Consider the following 17282-nt stretch of genomic DNA (forward strand, 5'->3'; position numbering starts at 1 on the left):
AGCAGGAGAGAGAACATCATCGGAAAGAGCACCGGTAGCCAGGACACCGGCAGTAGGAATGGCGAGCAGTAGTAGAAGAGTGGTACCCACACTAGAGGCGCTACTAGGGACCACAAACATAAAACCAAGAGAATGGCATCACATCGATCCAGAGATTTGGGAGGACAACGTTGAAGCTCCAGACGATGAGGTAGGGATTACTACAGCAACAACGTACATTGCGCGTGCGATTGCGGACTATACAGATCGACCAACAGCAGATGAAGAACTCTTTTGGGAGTTCCGTCAGGACTTTGAAGGATGGACAGAGGCAATGTTCCTACGTGCCCAGCCAATATACACAAAGGAACTAAAGCGGATCCTCCGCTTTAAGGGAGTGTATACTGGCCGTATTAATATGGCACCTAGTGAGTCTCTAGCTAGGTTATTACGCATGGAGGAGTACCTAGAATGGCCTCAGGACGTATTCCAGTCGGCTGTGTTTGACACACGATCAGCTGCGCACATGTTGCAAGAGCGGGCACTACGGCAACAACGCAGTGAAGGATCAGTACAGTCCACAGACAGGAGATTATCAAGCCAGGCCCAGAGCCGAACCCAAACGCCTGTAAGGACAAGAGGCCGAGACGTAGACAGTCGGCAAACCCGCGATCAAGACCAGACCCACGCCCGTGTGCAAGGACGACAGGAGACCGTTGAGGAAGAACAACAGATTCAGGACCAGCTAGCAAAAACGATTGAGAAAGCCCAAAACCAACCAATCCGAAGCCAGCCTGTAGAGACAACTGAATCCGCACCGCAGCCAGCCTATCAGCGCGTCCAAAGTCAGCAACCTCCCCTCACCTACAACAACTTCGACCGATTCCGCGAGTATACACCAGCATACCCGCAACGTCCGAAGGGACTGAGCGTTCCCCCAATTGTGCCCTCTGGTGAAACAGACCCGTACAAGGCAGTTCCACCAATCGAGTTTGGCAATGAGAAACTGGATCCTAAGACGATCAATGTCTTCGTGAAAATGTGGGACCGAGACAAAAAGTATACGGGAAAGCCGTACGACCTCCTAGACGATAAATTGAAGATCTTCTACAGCATCTGTTATCACGCAGACATCGAGCCAGGGCAGTTCCATGCAGTCTTTCCACGGATTCTCGACGGCCGCGCAGAGGAGTATTACCTCCACTTCGTCGATCAGCGGATGGATACGTTCTTGACTGCCTACACAAAGCTCAAGAACCACTTCGACACAGACGTCAACCACGGCCATTACTACGCGGACTGGACGACGACATCGTTTGTCAAAGTCCGCAGGGAGAACCCCGAAAAGAACCTCCACGAGGTCCTTGACATCATGCTGGACAAGCTCCAATTGTGTCAAAGAGCACTTGGACAGCAGTACATGGGAGAATACGCGCTCCGAACGACTGTAATCACAGCATGCCGAGGCGTGAAGGAGCTCGAGATGGCACTCTACAAGCCGTCTCTAGAATGCGAGGTTCTGTTTGGAGATCTGCGATCGTCAATCGAAAACTCACTCGCCATGACCGTCTCCGTCAACTTCACTGAGGCGGATACGGATAGCCAGTACTACTTGGATCGTCGGTACAACAACAACAGCTCTGGAAGATTGCGAGGGAATTACAACCCTCGCGGTGGACGCAGCGGATTCACCCGCGGACGCGGTGGGCTTCAGCACCGCTCTGGAGTCAACACACAAATCGACAAGAAATGTTACGTCTGCGGCAAGACAGGCTGTTGGTCCACAAACCACACGCTTGAAGAAAGAAAACGCTCAAAAGCGCAGTACATCACACACTGCGCGATTACGGGAGAGCAAATGGAGTTTAGCACATTTCTCGTCGCGTACGAGGGGGAAGAAGTCGACCAGTTCTTCCTAGAGGAGCAAGACGAAGATGATGAGGACCAAAGATTGGCAGTTAAGTACCTCACAGATCAGGCCTTTTTGCACCACGTGACTGGAGAAGACGTCTACAGGTGCAAGGAGCCTATTACGCCCGCAACGCAGTTCCTTATCGAGGATCGATACTCGCGAATCACGTACCAAGGCATTCTTCCTGACACTGGTGCCTCAAATGTATCGACAGCCGGAAAGGAGCAGTTCTGGGCGCTCCAAACTGAGGACCCCACCGTAACTCTAGATACGTCTACTGCTGGAAACGCATCTGTGCAATTTGGCAAAGGAAGCGTCACTACTTCGATTGGAACCGCACATGTATCGACACAGATTGGAAAGATCAAATTTGAGGTCTTGAACGCACCCACCCCGTTTCTCCTCTGTCTGAAAGACATGGACCGGCTCCACGTGTACTTCAACAATACTACGGACCAGCTGGTACAAGGAAAAGCTACCTTTCCAGTGATTCGCAAATGGGGACACCCGTGGTTCCACCTAAGCAAGGCAGAGCGCGCGCGCGTATTCCTTACGGAGACTGAGCTCCGACGCTTACACCGGAGGTTCGGGCATCCAGCCGTCGAACGGCTGATACGATTGCTCAAACGCGCAGGACACGAGGACGTGGATGAACGGCTGCTCCGAGAGATCCAAACGTTCTGCCATCACTGCCAAGCGCATGATCCAGCGCCGCGCCGATTCAAGTTTAGGCTGAAAGATGATCGGGAATTCAACTTCGAGATCCTCGTAGATGTGATGTATCTGAGTGGGAAACCAGTGCTTCACGTGATCGATTCGGCTACAACATTCAACGGCGCGCGATTTCTACCGTCTATGAGCGCGAAAGACACCTGGGAAGCACTCCGCCTGCTCTGGATTGATACATACCAAGGGCCGCCAGATATCGTCACCCACGACGCCGGCACCAACTTCGCGTCAGTCGAATTCAGATCAGAGGCGAAGATCATGGGAATCACATGTAAACAAGTGCCAACCGAGGCCCATTGGTCTATCGGCAAGGTAGAAAGATACCACGCACCGCTCAGACGCGTGTACGAGATCCTGAGGACAGAGCTTGACACTGGCACCAGCGACGCCGCAGTGTTGCAGATGGCAGTCAAGGCCGTCAACGACACCGCAGGCCCAGACGGGCTCGTACCCACGCTGCTCGTCTTCGGTGCATACCCCCGGATATCCATGGATTCACCACCATCTCCCTCGATAACCCATCGCGCGGAGGCAATCCAGAAAGCGATGAGGGCGCTGCGGAAGGCCTCAGCGGAACATGCGGTGAGCAACGCACTTGGTACCAGGAATGGGCCTACTACAGACGGGGTACTGTCACTGCCTCTTCAGAGTGAGGTGATGGTATGGCGCGAGAAGAATGGATGGCAAGGGCCGTATAGAGTCATCGATATGAAGGACCACGATGTTACTGTAGACATGATCAACGGCCCAACGACGTTCCGATCCACTGTCGTAAAACCGTACTATCGCGATCTGACTACAGCGATAGACGGCGCAGATCAAGGCACAGGTGGATCTCCGACCACAGACGAAGCGATTGCTGATGAACCGCCACTACCGGTACCACCGGCGGAAGCCAACCAAGCGGCTCAGCCGCGCAAGCGGGGCCGCCCACCTGGATCAAAGAACAAGCCCAAGGTGCAGTACCTGTCGAAGAAGGAGGAGGACGATTACGCCCTGGCCGTCAAGCTACGCAATGACGGCGTGATTAACGTCCCGGGCGCTCCATTCGAAGCATCCGATCAGAAGGAGATCGACGACCTCGTCGGCCGTGGAGTATTCAGTTTTGAGCTGTTTGATCCAACTCTACACGGCGGGTATCGTATCTTCAAATCGCGCATGGTCCGCGAAGTCAAAGGCAAGACCATGGTCCCGTACGAGAAATCACGCCTCGTTGTTCAAGGTTACAATGACGAGGGCAAACACGAGATCCTGACGCAGTCGCCAACCATCCAACGAGCCAGCCAGCGCCTGATTCTAGCCCTAGCGCCTGCATTACTCGATGAGGGCATGGTTGTGGAACTACGAGATATCACGCAAGCGTACCCACAGGCACAAACAGAGCTATTCCGCACGGTTTTAGCGCACCTCCCAAAGGAGCTTATAACAAAGTATCCCAAGGGAACAATTATTCGCGTAATCAAGCCACTCTATGGAATCGCGGAAGCAGGAGTCCACTGGTTTGCTACGTACCAAGGACACCACTGCAAGGAGCTCGACATGGCTACATCAACGTATGACCCGTGCCTCCTGATCACGAACGGGAGACGGGAAGCGTTTGGAATAGTGGGCCTGCAGACAGACGATACTCTCGCGATTGGGACGCCTGCATTCTCTGGTGCAGAAGACGCTGCGCTCCAGAAAGCCAATTTTCGAGCTAAGCCCAAGGAGAGACTGTCCAAAGAAGTATCACTCGAGTTCAACGGATGTACTCTAACGTTGCGCGGAGACACGATTCTACTTACGCAGAAGGGACAAGGTGCCAAGATCGAAATCATTGATCCGAAGGCAGCAAACCGAGCACAGAAGTACATGGAGCAGCGCGCGCGTGGCGCGTACATTGCGTCGATATGCCAACCTGAAGCATCGTTCGATCTTTCCGCGGCTGCGCAAATACAACAACCTAAGGACACAGAATACGTGAAGCTTAACCGCCGGCTGCAGTGGCAATCTGAGAGCATACAACGAGGCCTGCGATACGTCCCTCTCGACCTCGCTACAGCAAAGCTGGTAGTGTTCACAGACGGATCCTTCGCGAACAACCAAGACCTTAGCTCACAGCTAGGGTACCTACTTATCCTTGCGAATGAGTCGAGTCGACAAGACAGCACGTTTGATATTCGTGGTAACGTAATCCATTGGAGTTCGACCAAATGCAAACGCGTTACCCGGAGCGTTCTTGCCTCAGAAACGTACGGCATGGTTAGCGGTGTCGACATCGCTATCGCTATCCTAACAACCCTCAAGATAATTACAGGACGCCTAGGTCTACCACCGATCCCACTTATTGTGTGTACGGATTCATACTCCTTGTATGAATGCCTCGTCAAACTCGGAACAACTGCTGAGAAGCGACTGATGATCGACATCATGGCGCTTCGGCAGTCATACGAGCGTCGCGAGATCACTGAGATCCGCTGGATCAACGGAGAGGACAACCCCGCGGACGCATTCACGAAAGCAACACCAAATCGCGCGTTAGAACGTTTCATCGAAAGCAACAAGCTGTCAATCCGAGTAGAGGGATCTGTGCAGCGACCTACGGAGTAGGCACATATGCCTATTTGGAATCCCTCTCATTGTGCCCTTTTTAGAAGACCCGTTTTTCCTTACATCAGTCGTTACAATAAGAAAAGATTGCCAGTGTCGGCATACACACGGTGTGTCGCCTAATAAGGCCCAATGTACCGCCTCGATCCTACTTCGGCCCAACTCGGACCCAACGCTATGTATACCTTCGTAGCCCCCACATTCGTAGAATCATCAGACACCAGAATACCAATACACAAGATTACCTTAGCTACTGTTATTCACCGTACGATCGTACAAGGCCTTCCAACAGTGTAACACCGGCACAAAGATTTTTCCGGTAAACGTAGCAAACTTTTCACCTGTTTCTCGACTACGACTTGCATTGATCATTTCATACGCGTTTGACAACACCCACGTGCAATCATGGCACAAGCTATGCAGCGCACCGAATTGATGGAGAGGCAAGTCGATGAGATTACCTGCGACACGATTGAATGAGCTGACCATATCTCTAGCTTCCTCACTTCAGGCGATTACTCAGATCTTGTCATAAAATGCGGGAATGAAACTTTCAACGTCCATAAGGTCATTGTGTGTACGCAAGTCGAATTTTTCGCCCGCGCGATAAAGTTCGGTGGCAAAGTATGACGAATCTTTCATGAACTATATGAAGCTATCCTAAATCGAAACAGGAGACACAAGAGAATGTTATCGACCTTCCGGACGACGATCCCTAGGTGATCCATTTTCTCGTTCGATACCTGTACATGGGCCAGTACGACAACCAACTGTCAGATCCTCCAAGTTCTACGCCTGATGCACCACTCAAGCACCCGAAGCTTGCCATGGTATTCAGCGATATCCACAACGAAAATCTTGACCGCAAGTACACGTACGAATTTCCGCACACCTGCGAGCGAGATCACACGGGTAATTGTGCGACGATTTTGCTGTGCCCACACCACCTTTGCGACTACCACTGCAGAAATGACTGCCAAGGGTTTATCTGCAATCTTTGTTACATCCCGGAACCTGTTGCGCTAAACTGTCTCATTCACTCCAAAATGCATACGATCGCCGACAAGTATGACGTCGTTGGTCTGAAAGAGCTTTCACGAAAGCTCTTCACGCTCTCGTGCAAAGCTATTTGGAACGATGATGCCTTTCTCAGCGCTATCAGCCATGCATTTTCCACAACATTCTGTGAAGATCTAGGCCTTAGAGATCCTATTATGGAGGTCATCTCTAAACATATGGAGCTTATGCATAAGCCGGAAATGCAGGCCTTGATGCTGGAGCACGGAGATCTTGCGATTGGTGTCTTGCTTAAGAACACGGAATAGTTTGCACCAAAGGCCGAGGAAGAGGAGAAAACTGGGGGGGGGGGGGGGAGGAGGGGGAGGAATAAGAGTAGGAGGAGGATACAGCAAGTTGTATCGCAGTGCATGGCTTTCCGGCATGATCTCGCTCAAGTACTAGCCTTGACACAGAAGAGTGACGATGGAGGAATACAAAACGGCTTTGGCGAAGAGTGAATTGCAGGAGACTGGCAGCCTATGATGTTCCAAATGAAATGAGATAATATCCCACATTGTCCTTTCGCATTGTGAGTTTGTAGTCTCGGTGACAGAACCCCCGTCGAAGTGAGCCTTCTCAACTGCGCAGCGTGTCCTATGTGTTCAAATGCAGCAATGGATAGTTATATAAAAGTTGGCTTCCAGGTAAAGTTCTACGTTGGGGAAGGTGGAAACCAATGGGCCTGCACCACATGCAAGAGCAGCCTAGTCCGCTTCCACGCCACCTTGTGGCACCATGCCAAGCCAAACACCTCGAAAGTATCACGACACAGAATTTTGCTAGGAGGATCACATCCATTCTCATGAAAGTTATATGCGTCATACGACCTTGGAAAACCCGTGAACTGGAGATCTTGGTTGCATGAGCCACGTAATTCTTCAGTGAGTAACTTCAATGTTCCAAGGCTAAGTAGACTGCTTCTCAATCACCATAAGCTACCCCGCAGTAGTTATCCCCGTATGTGAAGCTAATTCATTTTTGAACTCTAGTAGTTGAGACTGTCGTTTCCCAATCGCGAATAAGCTAAGCTGCTTGTCTTGTACAACTGGCGCTAATCAAACTCGGGGTACATTTCGCTGCCTTCTTCTACGTCGTCGCGTAGCGACATCAGCATCCGGCCTGATTTGAAAGTCCTCGTGGAAGTGATATCACCCTCGCTTTGTCCCCCGACCCACGGAGACTCGGAGTAGCCAGTAACTACCGGTACCGCCCCGTCGTGAGAATAGTCGTCGCATGCTTCTCTACCACACTACCAGATACAGATATTCCACCCGACCGCCAAAATGGCTGAAGCTGCACGCGAACAGCTCCTCGCGAGTTTGAAAGGGTAAGAGTCATTCATGGCTTTGCGCTGAAGAGCAGTTGGCTAATGGAATCTAGCTTGCTCGCTTCAGGTGCGCATTCCGATTTTACTATAACCTGCGGTTCGGACTCGCACAAGGTTCACAAGAACATTGTTTGCTGGCGTGCGGACTTCTTTGCTCGGGCTATCAAGTTTGGGGGCAAGGTAAGCACTTATAACTAGCTTCGCGCGGGCACAGACTAATCTGGATCCTTAAAGGAAACCCAGGGAAGCAATGTCGATTTACCTGAAGATGAGCCAGCCATCGTCAAGCTCTTACTCCAATACATTTACGAAGGCGAATACGATCCTTTTCTTTTGGACAAGGATACAGATCTTGCTGCTGCTTTATACTCTCCGTCAATGTCTCCTACATGGGGCAAGACACAGAGACGAAAGGAAAAGCTGATCGTGGAGCGAAATCTACGTGCAGAGCAACTTGCAGGGCTCCATACCGCGCCAACAGACTCTTCCACTCCTACAACTGGTTCCGAGCAGTTACTCACTCATGCCAAGATGTACGAGATCGCCGAAAAGTACGATGTCGTGGGCTTAAAAGACCTTGTTAAGGAGAAGTACGACAGGGCATGCTCAAAGTATTGGAACGCGCCTTCTTTTGCCGCCTCGGCGTATCACGTTTTCTCAACCACGCTAGAGCACGACAAAGGCCTGCGCGACATCGTGTTCAAGACTATCGCCACACACATGCAAACACTCGTTAAGAAGCCGGAGGTCGAAACCTTGCTCACTGAATTCAACGGGCTGGCATTTGGTTTGCTCAAGATGAAAATTGACGAGGGTTGGAATTGATTCATTGTTCGGATGTTTGAGCGCCGTAAGGAGGGCGAAATGATGGATAGCAGAACAGTTGCATAAACTGTAATTGACAGTTCCTCGCTGTAGACAAGCAATTGTCTGAAACAAGAGACGATAGCTTACATCTACACTTCTTTCTAAATGACTACCTTATGCATATTTGATATCACAAGTGAAGCATCTTCTAGCTGCCGTGGCCAGGAAAAGATGATATTGAGCAGATCGTTCTGTCGAAGCAAATATAAAGAAATAGACCAGCGATTACCTTACCTTTAACTAAGCAAACGGGATATTAGGCAAATAAGAAAGAAAGCACTAGGGATAGTAATGAATAAACAATAAATAGTAGACAACAAATAATAAGCCATAGTGTCGGCATACACACGGTGTGTCGCCTAATAAGGCCCAATGTACCGCCTCGATCCTACTTCGGCCCAACTCGGACCCAACGCTATGTATACCTTCGTAGCCCCACATTCGTAGAATCATCAGACACCAGAATACCAATACACAAGATTACCTTAGCTACTGTTATTCACCGTACGATCGTACAAGGCCTTCCAACACTGATCAGTGTTTGCACGGCAGTCACAGACAGTTAGGTTAAGAAGAGATAGATTCTTTACCCCGCGCGTTCCCTAGATTGCCTATATCAGCAAGGCGGAGTTATCTATGCTAAGCTCACTGTTAGCTATATCAGGCGTCGTTCGTGGCTAGCGACCGACCGTTACAGCCGTATCAGAAGCGTTCCAAGACGCCGTCTATACACGCGCCAACCGACCGGTTGAGATTTGACCCGTGTACAACCCACGACCACCGACGCATCTCTAGCGAACGCAGCTAGCGCAACAAGCGTCAACAAGAACACAATAGCAGGAGAGAGAACATCATCGGAAAGAGCACCGGTAGCCAGGACACCGGCAGTAGGAATGGCGAGCAGTAGTAGAAGAGTGGTACCCACACTAGAGGCGCTACTAGGGACCACAAACATAAAACCAAGAGAATGGCATCACATCGATCCAGAGATTTGGGAGGACAACGTTGAAGCTCCAGACGATGAGGTAGGGATTACTACAGCAACAACGTACATTGCGCGTGCGATTGCGGACTATACAGATCGACCAACAGCAGATGAAGAACTCTTTTGGGAGTTCCGTCAGGACTTTGAAGGATGGACAGAGGCAATGTTCCTACGTGCCCAGCCAATATACACAAAGGAACTAAAGCGGATCCTCCGCTTTAAGGGAGTGTATACTGGCCGTATTAATATGGCACCTAGTGAGTCTCTAGCTAGGTTATTACGCATGGAGGAGTACCTAGAATGGCCTCAGGACGTATTCCAGTCGGCTGTGTTTGACACACGATCAGCTGCGCACATGTTGCAAGAGCGGGCACTACGGCAACAACGCAGTGAAGGATCAGTACAGTCCACAGACAGGAGATTATCAAGCCAGGCCCAGAGCCGAACCCAAACGCCTGTAAGGACAAGAGGCCGAGACGTAGACAGTCGGCAAACCCGCGATCAAGACCAGACCCACGCCCGTGTGCAAGGACGACAGGAGACCGTTGAGGAAGAACAACAGATTCAGGACCAGCTAGCAAAAACGATTGAGAAAGCCCAAAACCAACCAATCCGAAGCCAGCCTGTAGAGACAACTGAATCCGCACCGCAGCCAGCCTATCAGCGCGTCCAAAGTCAGCAACCTCCCCTCACCTACAACAACTTCGACCGATTCCGCGAGTATACACCAGCATACCCGCAACGTCCGAAGGGACTGAGCGTTCCCCCAATTGTGCCCTCTGGTGAAACAGACCCGTACAAGGCAGTTCCACCAATCGAGTTTGGCAATGAGAAACTGGATCCTAAGACGATCAATGTCTTCGTGAAAATGTGGGACCGAGACAAAAAGTATACGGGAAAGCCGTACGACCTCCTAGACGATAAATTGAAGATCTTCTACAGCATCTGTTATCACGCAGACATCGAGCCAGGGCAGTTCCATGCAGTCTTTCCACGGATTCTCGACGGCCGCGCAGAGGAGTATTACCTCCACTTCGTCGATCAGCGGATGGATACGTTCTTGACTGCCTACACAAAGCTCAAGAACCACTTCGACACAGACGTCAACCACGGCCATTACTACGCGGACTGGACGACGACATCGTTTGTCAAAGTCCGCAGGGAGAACCCCGAAAAGAACCTCCACGAGGTCCTTGACATCATGCTGGACAAGCTCCAATTGTGTCAAAGAGCACTTGGACAGCAGTACATGGGAGAATACGCGCTCCGAACGACTGTAATCACAGCATGCCGAGGCGTGAAGGAGCTCGAGATGGCACTCTACAAGCCGTCTCTAGAATGCGAGGTTCTGTTTGGAGATCTGCGATCGTCAATCGAAAACTCACTCGCCATGACCGTCTCCGTCAACTTCACTGAGGCGGATACGGATAGCCAGTACTACTTGGATCGTCGGTACAACAACAACAGCTCTGGAAGATTGCGAGGGAATTACAACCCTCGCGGTGGACGCAGCGGATTCACCCGCGGACGCGGTGGGCTTCAGCACCGCTCTGGAGTCAACACACAAATCGACAAGAAATGTTACGTCTGCGGCAAGACAGGCTGTTGGTCCACAAACCACACGCTTGAAGAAAGAAAACGCTCAAAAGCGCAGTACATCACACACTGCGCGATTACGGGAGAGCAAATGGAGTTTAGCACATTTCTCGTCGCGTACGAGGGGGAAGAAGTCGACCAGTTCTTCCTAGAGGAGCAAGACGAAGATGATGAGGACCAAAGATTGGCAGTTAAGTACCTCACAGATCAGGCCTTTTTGCACCACGTGACTGGAGAAGACGTCTACAGGTGCAAGGAGCCTATTACGCCCGCAACGCAGTTCCTTATCGAGGATCGATACTCGCGAATCACGTACCAAGGCATTCTTCCTGACACTGGTGCCTCAAATGTATCGACAGCCGGAAAGGAGCAGTTCTGGGCGCTCCAAACTGAGGACCCACCGTAACTCTAGATACGTCTACTGCTGGAAACGCATCTGTGCAATTTGGCAAAGGAAGCGTCACTACTTCGATTGGAACCGCACATGTATCGACACAGATTGGAAAGATCAAATTTGAGGTCTTGAACGCACCCACCCCGTTTCTCCTCTGTCTGAAAGACATGGACCGGCTCCACGTGTACTTCAACAATACTACGGACCAGCTGGTACAAGGAAAAGCTACCTTTCCAGTGATTCGCAAATGGGGACACCCGTGGTTCCACCTAAGCAAGGCAGAGCGCGCGCGCGTATTCCTTACGGAGACTGAGCTCCGACGCTTACACCGGAGGTTCGGGCATCCAGCCGTCGAACGGCTGATACGATTGCTCAAACGCGCAGGACACGAGGACGTGGATGAACGGCTGCTCCGAGAGATCCAAACGTTCTGCCATCACTGCCAAGCGCATGATCCAGCGCCGCGCCGATTCAAGTTTAGGCTGAAAGATGATCGGGAATTCAACTTCGAGATCCTCGTAGATGTGATGTATCTGAGTGGGAAACCAGTGCTTCACGTGATCGATTCGGCTACAACATTCAACGGCGCGCGATTTCTACCGTCTATGAGCGCGAAAGACACCTGGGAAGCACTCCGCCTGCTCTGGATTGATACATACCAAGGGCCGCCAGATATCGTCACCCACGACGCCGGCACCAACTTCGCGTCAGTCGAATTCAGATCAGAGGCGAAGATCATGGGAATCACATGTAAACAAGTGCCAACCGAGGCCCATTGGTCTATCGGCAAGGTAGAAAGATACCACGCACCGCTCAGACGCGTGTACGAGATCCTGAGGACAGAGCTTGACACTGGCACCAGCGACGCCGCAGTGTTGCAGATGGCAGTCAAGGCCGTCAACGACACCGCAGGCCCAGACGGGCTCGTACCCACGCTGCTCGTCTTCGGTGCATACCCCGGATATCCATGGATTCACCACCATCTCCCTCGATAACCCATCGCGCGGAGGCAATCCAGAAAGCGATGAGGGCGCTGCGGAAGGCCTCAGCGGAACATGCGGTGAGCAACGCACTTGGTACCAGGAATGGGCCTACTACAGACGGGGTACTGTCACTGCCTCTTCAGAGTGAGGTGATGGTATGGCGCGAGAAGAATGGATGGCAAGGGCCGTATAGAGTCATCGATATGAAGGACCACGATGTTACTGTAGACATGATCAACGGCCCAACGACGTTCCGATCCACTGTCGTAAAACCGTACTATCGCGATCTGACTACAGCGATAGACGGCGCAGATCAAGGCACAGGTGGATCTCCGACCACAGACGAAGCGATTGCTGATGAACCGCCACTACCGGTACCACCGGCGGAAGCCAACCAAGCGGCTCAGCCGCGCAAGCGGGGCCGCCCACCTGGATCAAAGAACAAGCCCAAGGTGCAGTACCTGTCGAAGAAGGAGGAGGACGATTACGCCCTGGCCGTCAAGCTACGCAATGACGGCGTGATTAACGTCCCGGGCGCTCCATTCGAAGCATCCGATCAGAAGGAGATCGACGACCTCGTCGGCCGTGGAGTATTCAGTTTTGAGCTGTTTGATCCAACTCTACACGGCGGGTATCGTATCTTCAAATCGCGCATGGTCCGCGAAGTCAAAGGCAAGACCATGGTCCCGTACGAGAAATCACGCCTCGTTGTTCAAGGTTACAATGACGAGGGCAAACACGAGATCCTGACGCAGTCGCCAACCATCCAACGAGCCAGCCAGCGCCTGATTCTAGCCCTAGCGCCTGCATTACTCGATGAGGGCATGGTTGTGGAACTACGAGATATCACGCAAGCGTACCCACAGGCACAAACAGAGCTATTCCGCACGGTTTTAGCGCACCTCCCAAAGGAGCTTATAACAAAGTATCCCAAGGGAACAATTATTCGCGTAATCAAGCCACTCTATGGAATCGCGGAAGCAGGAGTCCACTGGTTTGCTACGTACCAAGGACACCACTGCAAGGAGCTCGACATGGCTACATCAACGTATGACCCGTGCCTCCTGATCACGAACGGGAGACGGGAAGCGTTTGGAATAGTGGGCCTGCAGACAGACGATACTCTCGCGATTGGGACGCCTGCATTCTCTGGTGCAGAAGACGCTGCGCTCCAGAAAGCCAATTTTCGAGCTAAGCCCAAGGAGAGACTGTCCAAAGAAGTATCACTCGAGTTCAACGGATGTACTCTAACGTTGCGCGGAGACACGATTCTACTTACGCAGAAGGGACAAGGTGCCAAGATCGAAATCATTGATCCGAAGGCAGCAAACCGAGCACAGAAGTACATGGAGCAGCGCGCGCGTGGCGCGTACATTGCGTCGATATGCCAACCTGAAGCATCGTTCGATCTTTCCGCGGCTGCGCAAATACAACAACCTAAGGACACAGAATACGTGAAGCTTAACCGCCGGCTGCAGTGGCAATCTGAGAGCATACAACGAGGCCTGCGATACGTCCCTCTCGACCTCGCTACAGCAAAGCTGGTAGTGTTCACAGACGGATCCTTCGCGAACAACCAAGACCTTAGCTCACAGCTAGGGTACCTACTTATCCTTGCGAATGAGTCGAGTCGACAAGACAGCACGTTTGATATTCGTGGTAACGTAATCCATTGGAGTTCGACCAAATGCAAACGCGTTACCCGGAGCGTTCTTGCCTCAGAAACGTACGGCATGGTTAGCGGTGTCGACATCGCTATCGCTATCCTAACAACCCTCAAGATAATTACAGGACGCCTAGGTCTACCACCGATCCCACTTATTGTGTGTACGGATTCATACTCCTTGTATGAATGCCTCGTCAAACTCGGAACAACTGCTGAGAAGCGACTGATGATCGACATCATGGCGCTTCGGCAGTCATACGAGCGTCGCGAGATCACTGAGATCCGCTGGATCAACGGAGAGGACAACCCCGCGGACGCATTCACGAAAGCAACACCAAATCGCGCGTTAGAACGTTTCATCGAAAGCAACAAGCTGTCAATCCGAGTAGAGGGATCTGTGCAGCGACCTACGGAGTAGGCACATATGCCTATTTGGAATCCCTCTCATTGTGCCCTTTTTAGAAGACCCGTTTTTCCTTACATCAGTCGTTACAATAAGAAAAGATTGCCAGTGTCGGCATACACACGGTGTGTCGCCTAATAAGGCCCAATGTACCGCCTCGATCCTACTTCGGCCCAACTCGGACCCAACGCTATGTATACCTTCGTAGCCCCCACATTCGTAGAATCATCATACACCAGAATACCAATACACAAGATTACTGTCAGATAATAGCACTGTTGAAGATGAGAGCGTACAGACGCTGGGTTAGACTAGCGCGACCCGGCATCTGAGAGAGCCAATCGGATCACAGGAAGGCTTGGCACCCCCCAGGTGTGCCCACAACCGTAGACAGAACCAACAAACAATCAACAATCAATATCATCACCATTATTACCTATTTCATCAGTATTCCAGATGAGAGTGAATATCTGACAATTACCTTAGCTACTGTTATTCACCGTACGATCGTACAAGGCCTTCCAACACTTTGCTAATTATAATTTATTATTTAACTATGTGTTGGAAGGCCTTGTACGATCGTACGGTGAATAACAGTAGCTAAGGTAATCTTGTGTATTGGTATTCTGGTGTCTGATGATTCTACGAATGTGGGGGCTACGAAGGTATACATAGCGTTGGGTCCGAGTTGGGCCGAAGTAGGATCGAGGCGGTACATTGGGCCTTATTAGGCGACACACCGTGTGTATGCCGACACTGGCAATCTTTTCTTATTGTAACGACTGATGTAAGGAAAAACGGGTCTTCTAAAAAGGGCACAATGAGAGGGATTCCAAATAGGCATATGTGCCTACTCCGTAGGTCGCTGCACAGATCCCTCTACTCGGATTGACAGCTTGTTGCTTTCGATGAAACGTTCTAACGCGCGATTTGGTGTTGCTTTCGTGAATGCGTCCGCGGGGTTGTCCTCTCCGTTGATCCAGCGGATCTCAGTGATCTCGCGACGCTCGTATGACTGCCGAAGCGCCATGATGTCGATCATCAGTCGCTTCTCAGCAGTTGTTCCGAGTTTGACGAGGCATTCATACAAGGAGTATGAATCCGTACACACAATAAGTGGGATCGGTGGTAGACCTAGGCGTCCTGTAATTATCTTGAGGGTTGTTAGGATAGCGATAGCGATGTCGACACCGCTAACCATGCCGTACGTTTCTGAGGCAAGAACGCTCCGGGTAACGCGTTTGCATTTGGTCGAACTCCAATGGATTACGTTACCACGAATATCAAACGTGCTGTCTTGTCGACTCGACTCATTCGCAAGGATAAGTAGGTACCCTAGCTGTGAGCTAAGGTCTTGGTTGTTCGCGAAGGATCCGTCTGTGAACACTACCAGCTTTGCTGTAGCGAGGTCGAGAGGGACGTATCGCAGGCCTCGTTGTATGCTCTCAGATTGCCACTGCAGCCGGCGGTTAAGCTTCACGTATTCTGTGTCCTTAGGTTGTTGTATTTGCGCAGCCGCGGAAAGATCGAACGATGCTTCAGGTTGGCATATCGACGCAATGTACGCGCCACGCGCGCGCTGCTCCATGTACTTCTGTGCTCGGTTTGCTGCCTTCGGATCAATGATTTCGATCTTGGCACCTTGTCCCTTCTGCGTAAGTAGAATCGTGTCTCCGCGCAACGTTAGAGTACATCCGTTGAACTCGAGTGATACTTCTTTGGACAGTCTCTCCTTGGGCTTAGCTCGAAAATTGGCTTTCTGGAGCGCAGCGTCTTCTGCACCAGAGAATGCAGGCGTCCCAATCGCGAGAGTATCGTCTGTCTGCAGGCCCACTATTCCAAACGCTTCCCGTCTCCCGTTCGTGATCAGGAGGCACGGGTCATACGTTGATGTAGCCATGTCGAGCTCCTTGCAGTGGTGTCCTTGGTACGTAGCAAACCAGTGGACTCCTGCTTCCGCGATTCCATAGAGTGGCTTGATTACGCGAATAATTGTTCCCTTGGGATACTTTGTTATAAGCTCCTTTGGGAGGTGCGCTAAAACCGTGCGGAATAGCTCTGTTTGTGCCTGTGGGTACGCTTGCGTGATATCTCGTAGTTCCACAACCATGCCCTCATCGAGTAATGCAGGCGCTAGGGCTAGAATCAGGCGCTGGCTGGCTCGTTGGATGGTTGGCGACTGCGTCAGGATCTCGTGTTTGCCCTCGTCATTGTAACCTTGAACAACGAGGCGTGATTTCTCGTACGGGACCATGGTCTTGCCTTTGACTTCGCGGACCATGCGCGATTTGAAGATACGATACCCGCCGTGTAGAGTTGGATCAAACAGCTCAAAACTGAATACTCCACGGCCGACGAGGTCGTCGATCTCCTTCTGATCGGATGCTTCGAATGGAGCGCCCGGGACGTTAATCACGCCGTCATTGCGTAGCTTGACGGCCAGGGCGTAATCGTCCTCCTCCTTCTTCGACAGGTACTGCACCTTGGGCTTGTTCTTTGATCCAGGTGGGCGGCCCCGCTTGCGCGGCTGAGCCGCTTGGTTGGCTTCCGCCGGTGGTACCGGTAGTGGCGGTTCATCAGCAATCGCTTCGTCTGTGGTCGGAGATCCACCTGTGCCTTGATCTGCGCCGTCTATCGCTGTAGTCAGATCGCGATAGTACGGTTTTACGACAGTGGATCGGAACGTCGTTGGGCCGTTGATCATGTCTACAGTAACATCGTGGTCCTTCATATCGATGACTCTATACGGCCCTTGCCATCCATTCTTCTCGCGCCATACCATCACCTCACTCT

The 17282-nt window shown here is 51.5% G+C and overlaps 7 protein-coding genes across 7 annotated transcripts; 6 read left to right on the forward strand and 1 right to left on the reverse strand.

Moving 5' to 3' along the window:
- Positions 1-58: 58 nt before the first annotated feature.
- PtrM4_024340 (uncharacterized protein) lies at positions 59-5209 on the forward strand (the record flags this gene model as incomplete). Its single annotated transcript, XM_066103612.1, has 1 exon — positions 59-5209. One exon carries the CDS (start codon positions 59-61, stop codon positions 5207-5209), a length of 5151 nt encoding a protein of 1716 aa, XP_065965814.1.
- A 749-nt stretch (positions 5210-5958) lies between these two features.
- PtrM4_024350 (uncharacterized protein) lies at positions 5959-6534 on the forward strand (the record flags this gene model as incomplete). Its single annotated transcript, XM_001932209.2, has 1 exon — positions 5959-6534. The coding sequence occupies one exon, from the start codon at positions 5959-5961 to the stop codon at positions 6532-6534; it is 576 nt and encodes a 191-aa protein (XP_001932244.2).
- A 1017-nt stretch (positions 6535-7551) lies between these two features.
- On the forward strand, positions 7552-8420 carry PtrM4_024360 (BTB domain containing protein; the record flags this gene model as incomplete). Its single annotated transcript, XM_001932208.1, has 3 exons — positions 7552-7595; positions 7649-7775; positions 7830-8420. 3 exons carry the CDS (start codon positions 7552-7554, stop codon positions 8418-8420), a joined length of 762 nt encoding a protein of 253 aa, XP_001932243.1.
- A 935-nt stretch (positions 8421-9355) lies between these two features.
- PtrM4_024370 (uncharacterized protein) lies at positions 9356-11449 on the forward strand (the record flags this gene model as incomplete). Its single annotated transcript, XM_066103613.1, has 1 exon — positions 9356-11449. The coding sequence occupies one exon, from the start codon at positions 9356-9358 to the stop codon at positions 11447-11449; it is 2094 nt and encodes a 697-aa protein (XP_065965815.1).
- Positions 11450-11604: 155 nt separating this feature from the next.
- Positions 11605-12432, forward strand: PtrM4_024380 (uncharacterized protein; the record flags this gene model as incomplete). The annotated part of the gene is made up of 1 exon (XM_066103614.1): positions 11605-12432. One exon carries the CDS (start codon positions 11605-11607, stop codon positions 12430-12432), a length of 828 nt encoding a protein of 275 aa, XP_065965816.1.
- A 191-nt stretch (positions 12433-12623) lies between these two features.
- On the forward strand, positions 12624-14504 carry PtrM4_024390 (uncharacterized protein; the record flags this gene model as incomplete). Its single annotated transcript, XM_066103615.1, has 1 exon — positions 12624-14504. One exon carries the CDS (start codon positions 12624-12626, stop codon positions 14502-14504), a length of 1881 nt encoding a protein of 626 aa, XP_065965817.1.
- Positions 14505-15339: 835 nt separating this feature from the next.
- On the reverse strand, positions 15340-17271 carry PtrM4_024400 (uncharacterized protein; the record flags this gene model as incomplete). Its single annotated transcript, XM_066103616.1, has 1 exon — positions 15340-17271. The coding sequence occupies one exon, from the start codon at positions 17269-17271 to the stop codon at positions 15340-15342; it is 1932 nt and encodes a 643-aa protein (XP_065965818.1).
- Between the last annotated feature and the right edge of the window lie 11 nt (positions 17272-17282).

The sequence above is a fragment of the Pyrenophora tritici-repentis genome, chromosome 1 (genome assembly GCF_003171515.1).
Source record: "Pyrenophora tritici-repentis strain M4 chromosome 1, whole genome shotgun sequence".
In the NCBI taxonomy this organism is placed as follows: domain Eukaryota; kingdom Fungi; phylum Ascomycota; class Dothideomycetes; order Pleosporales; family Pleosporaceae; genus Pyrenophora; species Pyrenophora tritici-repentis.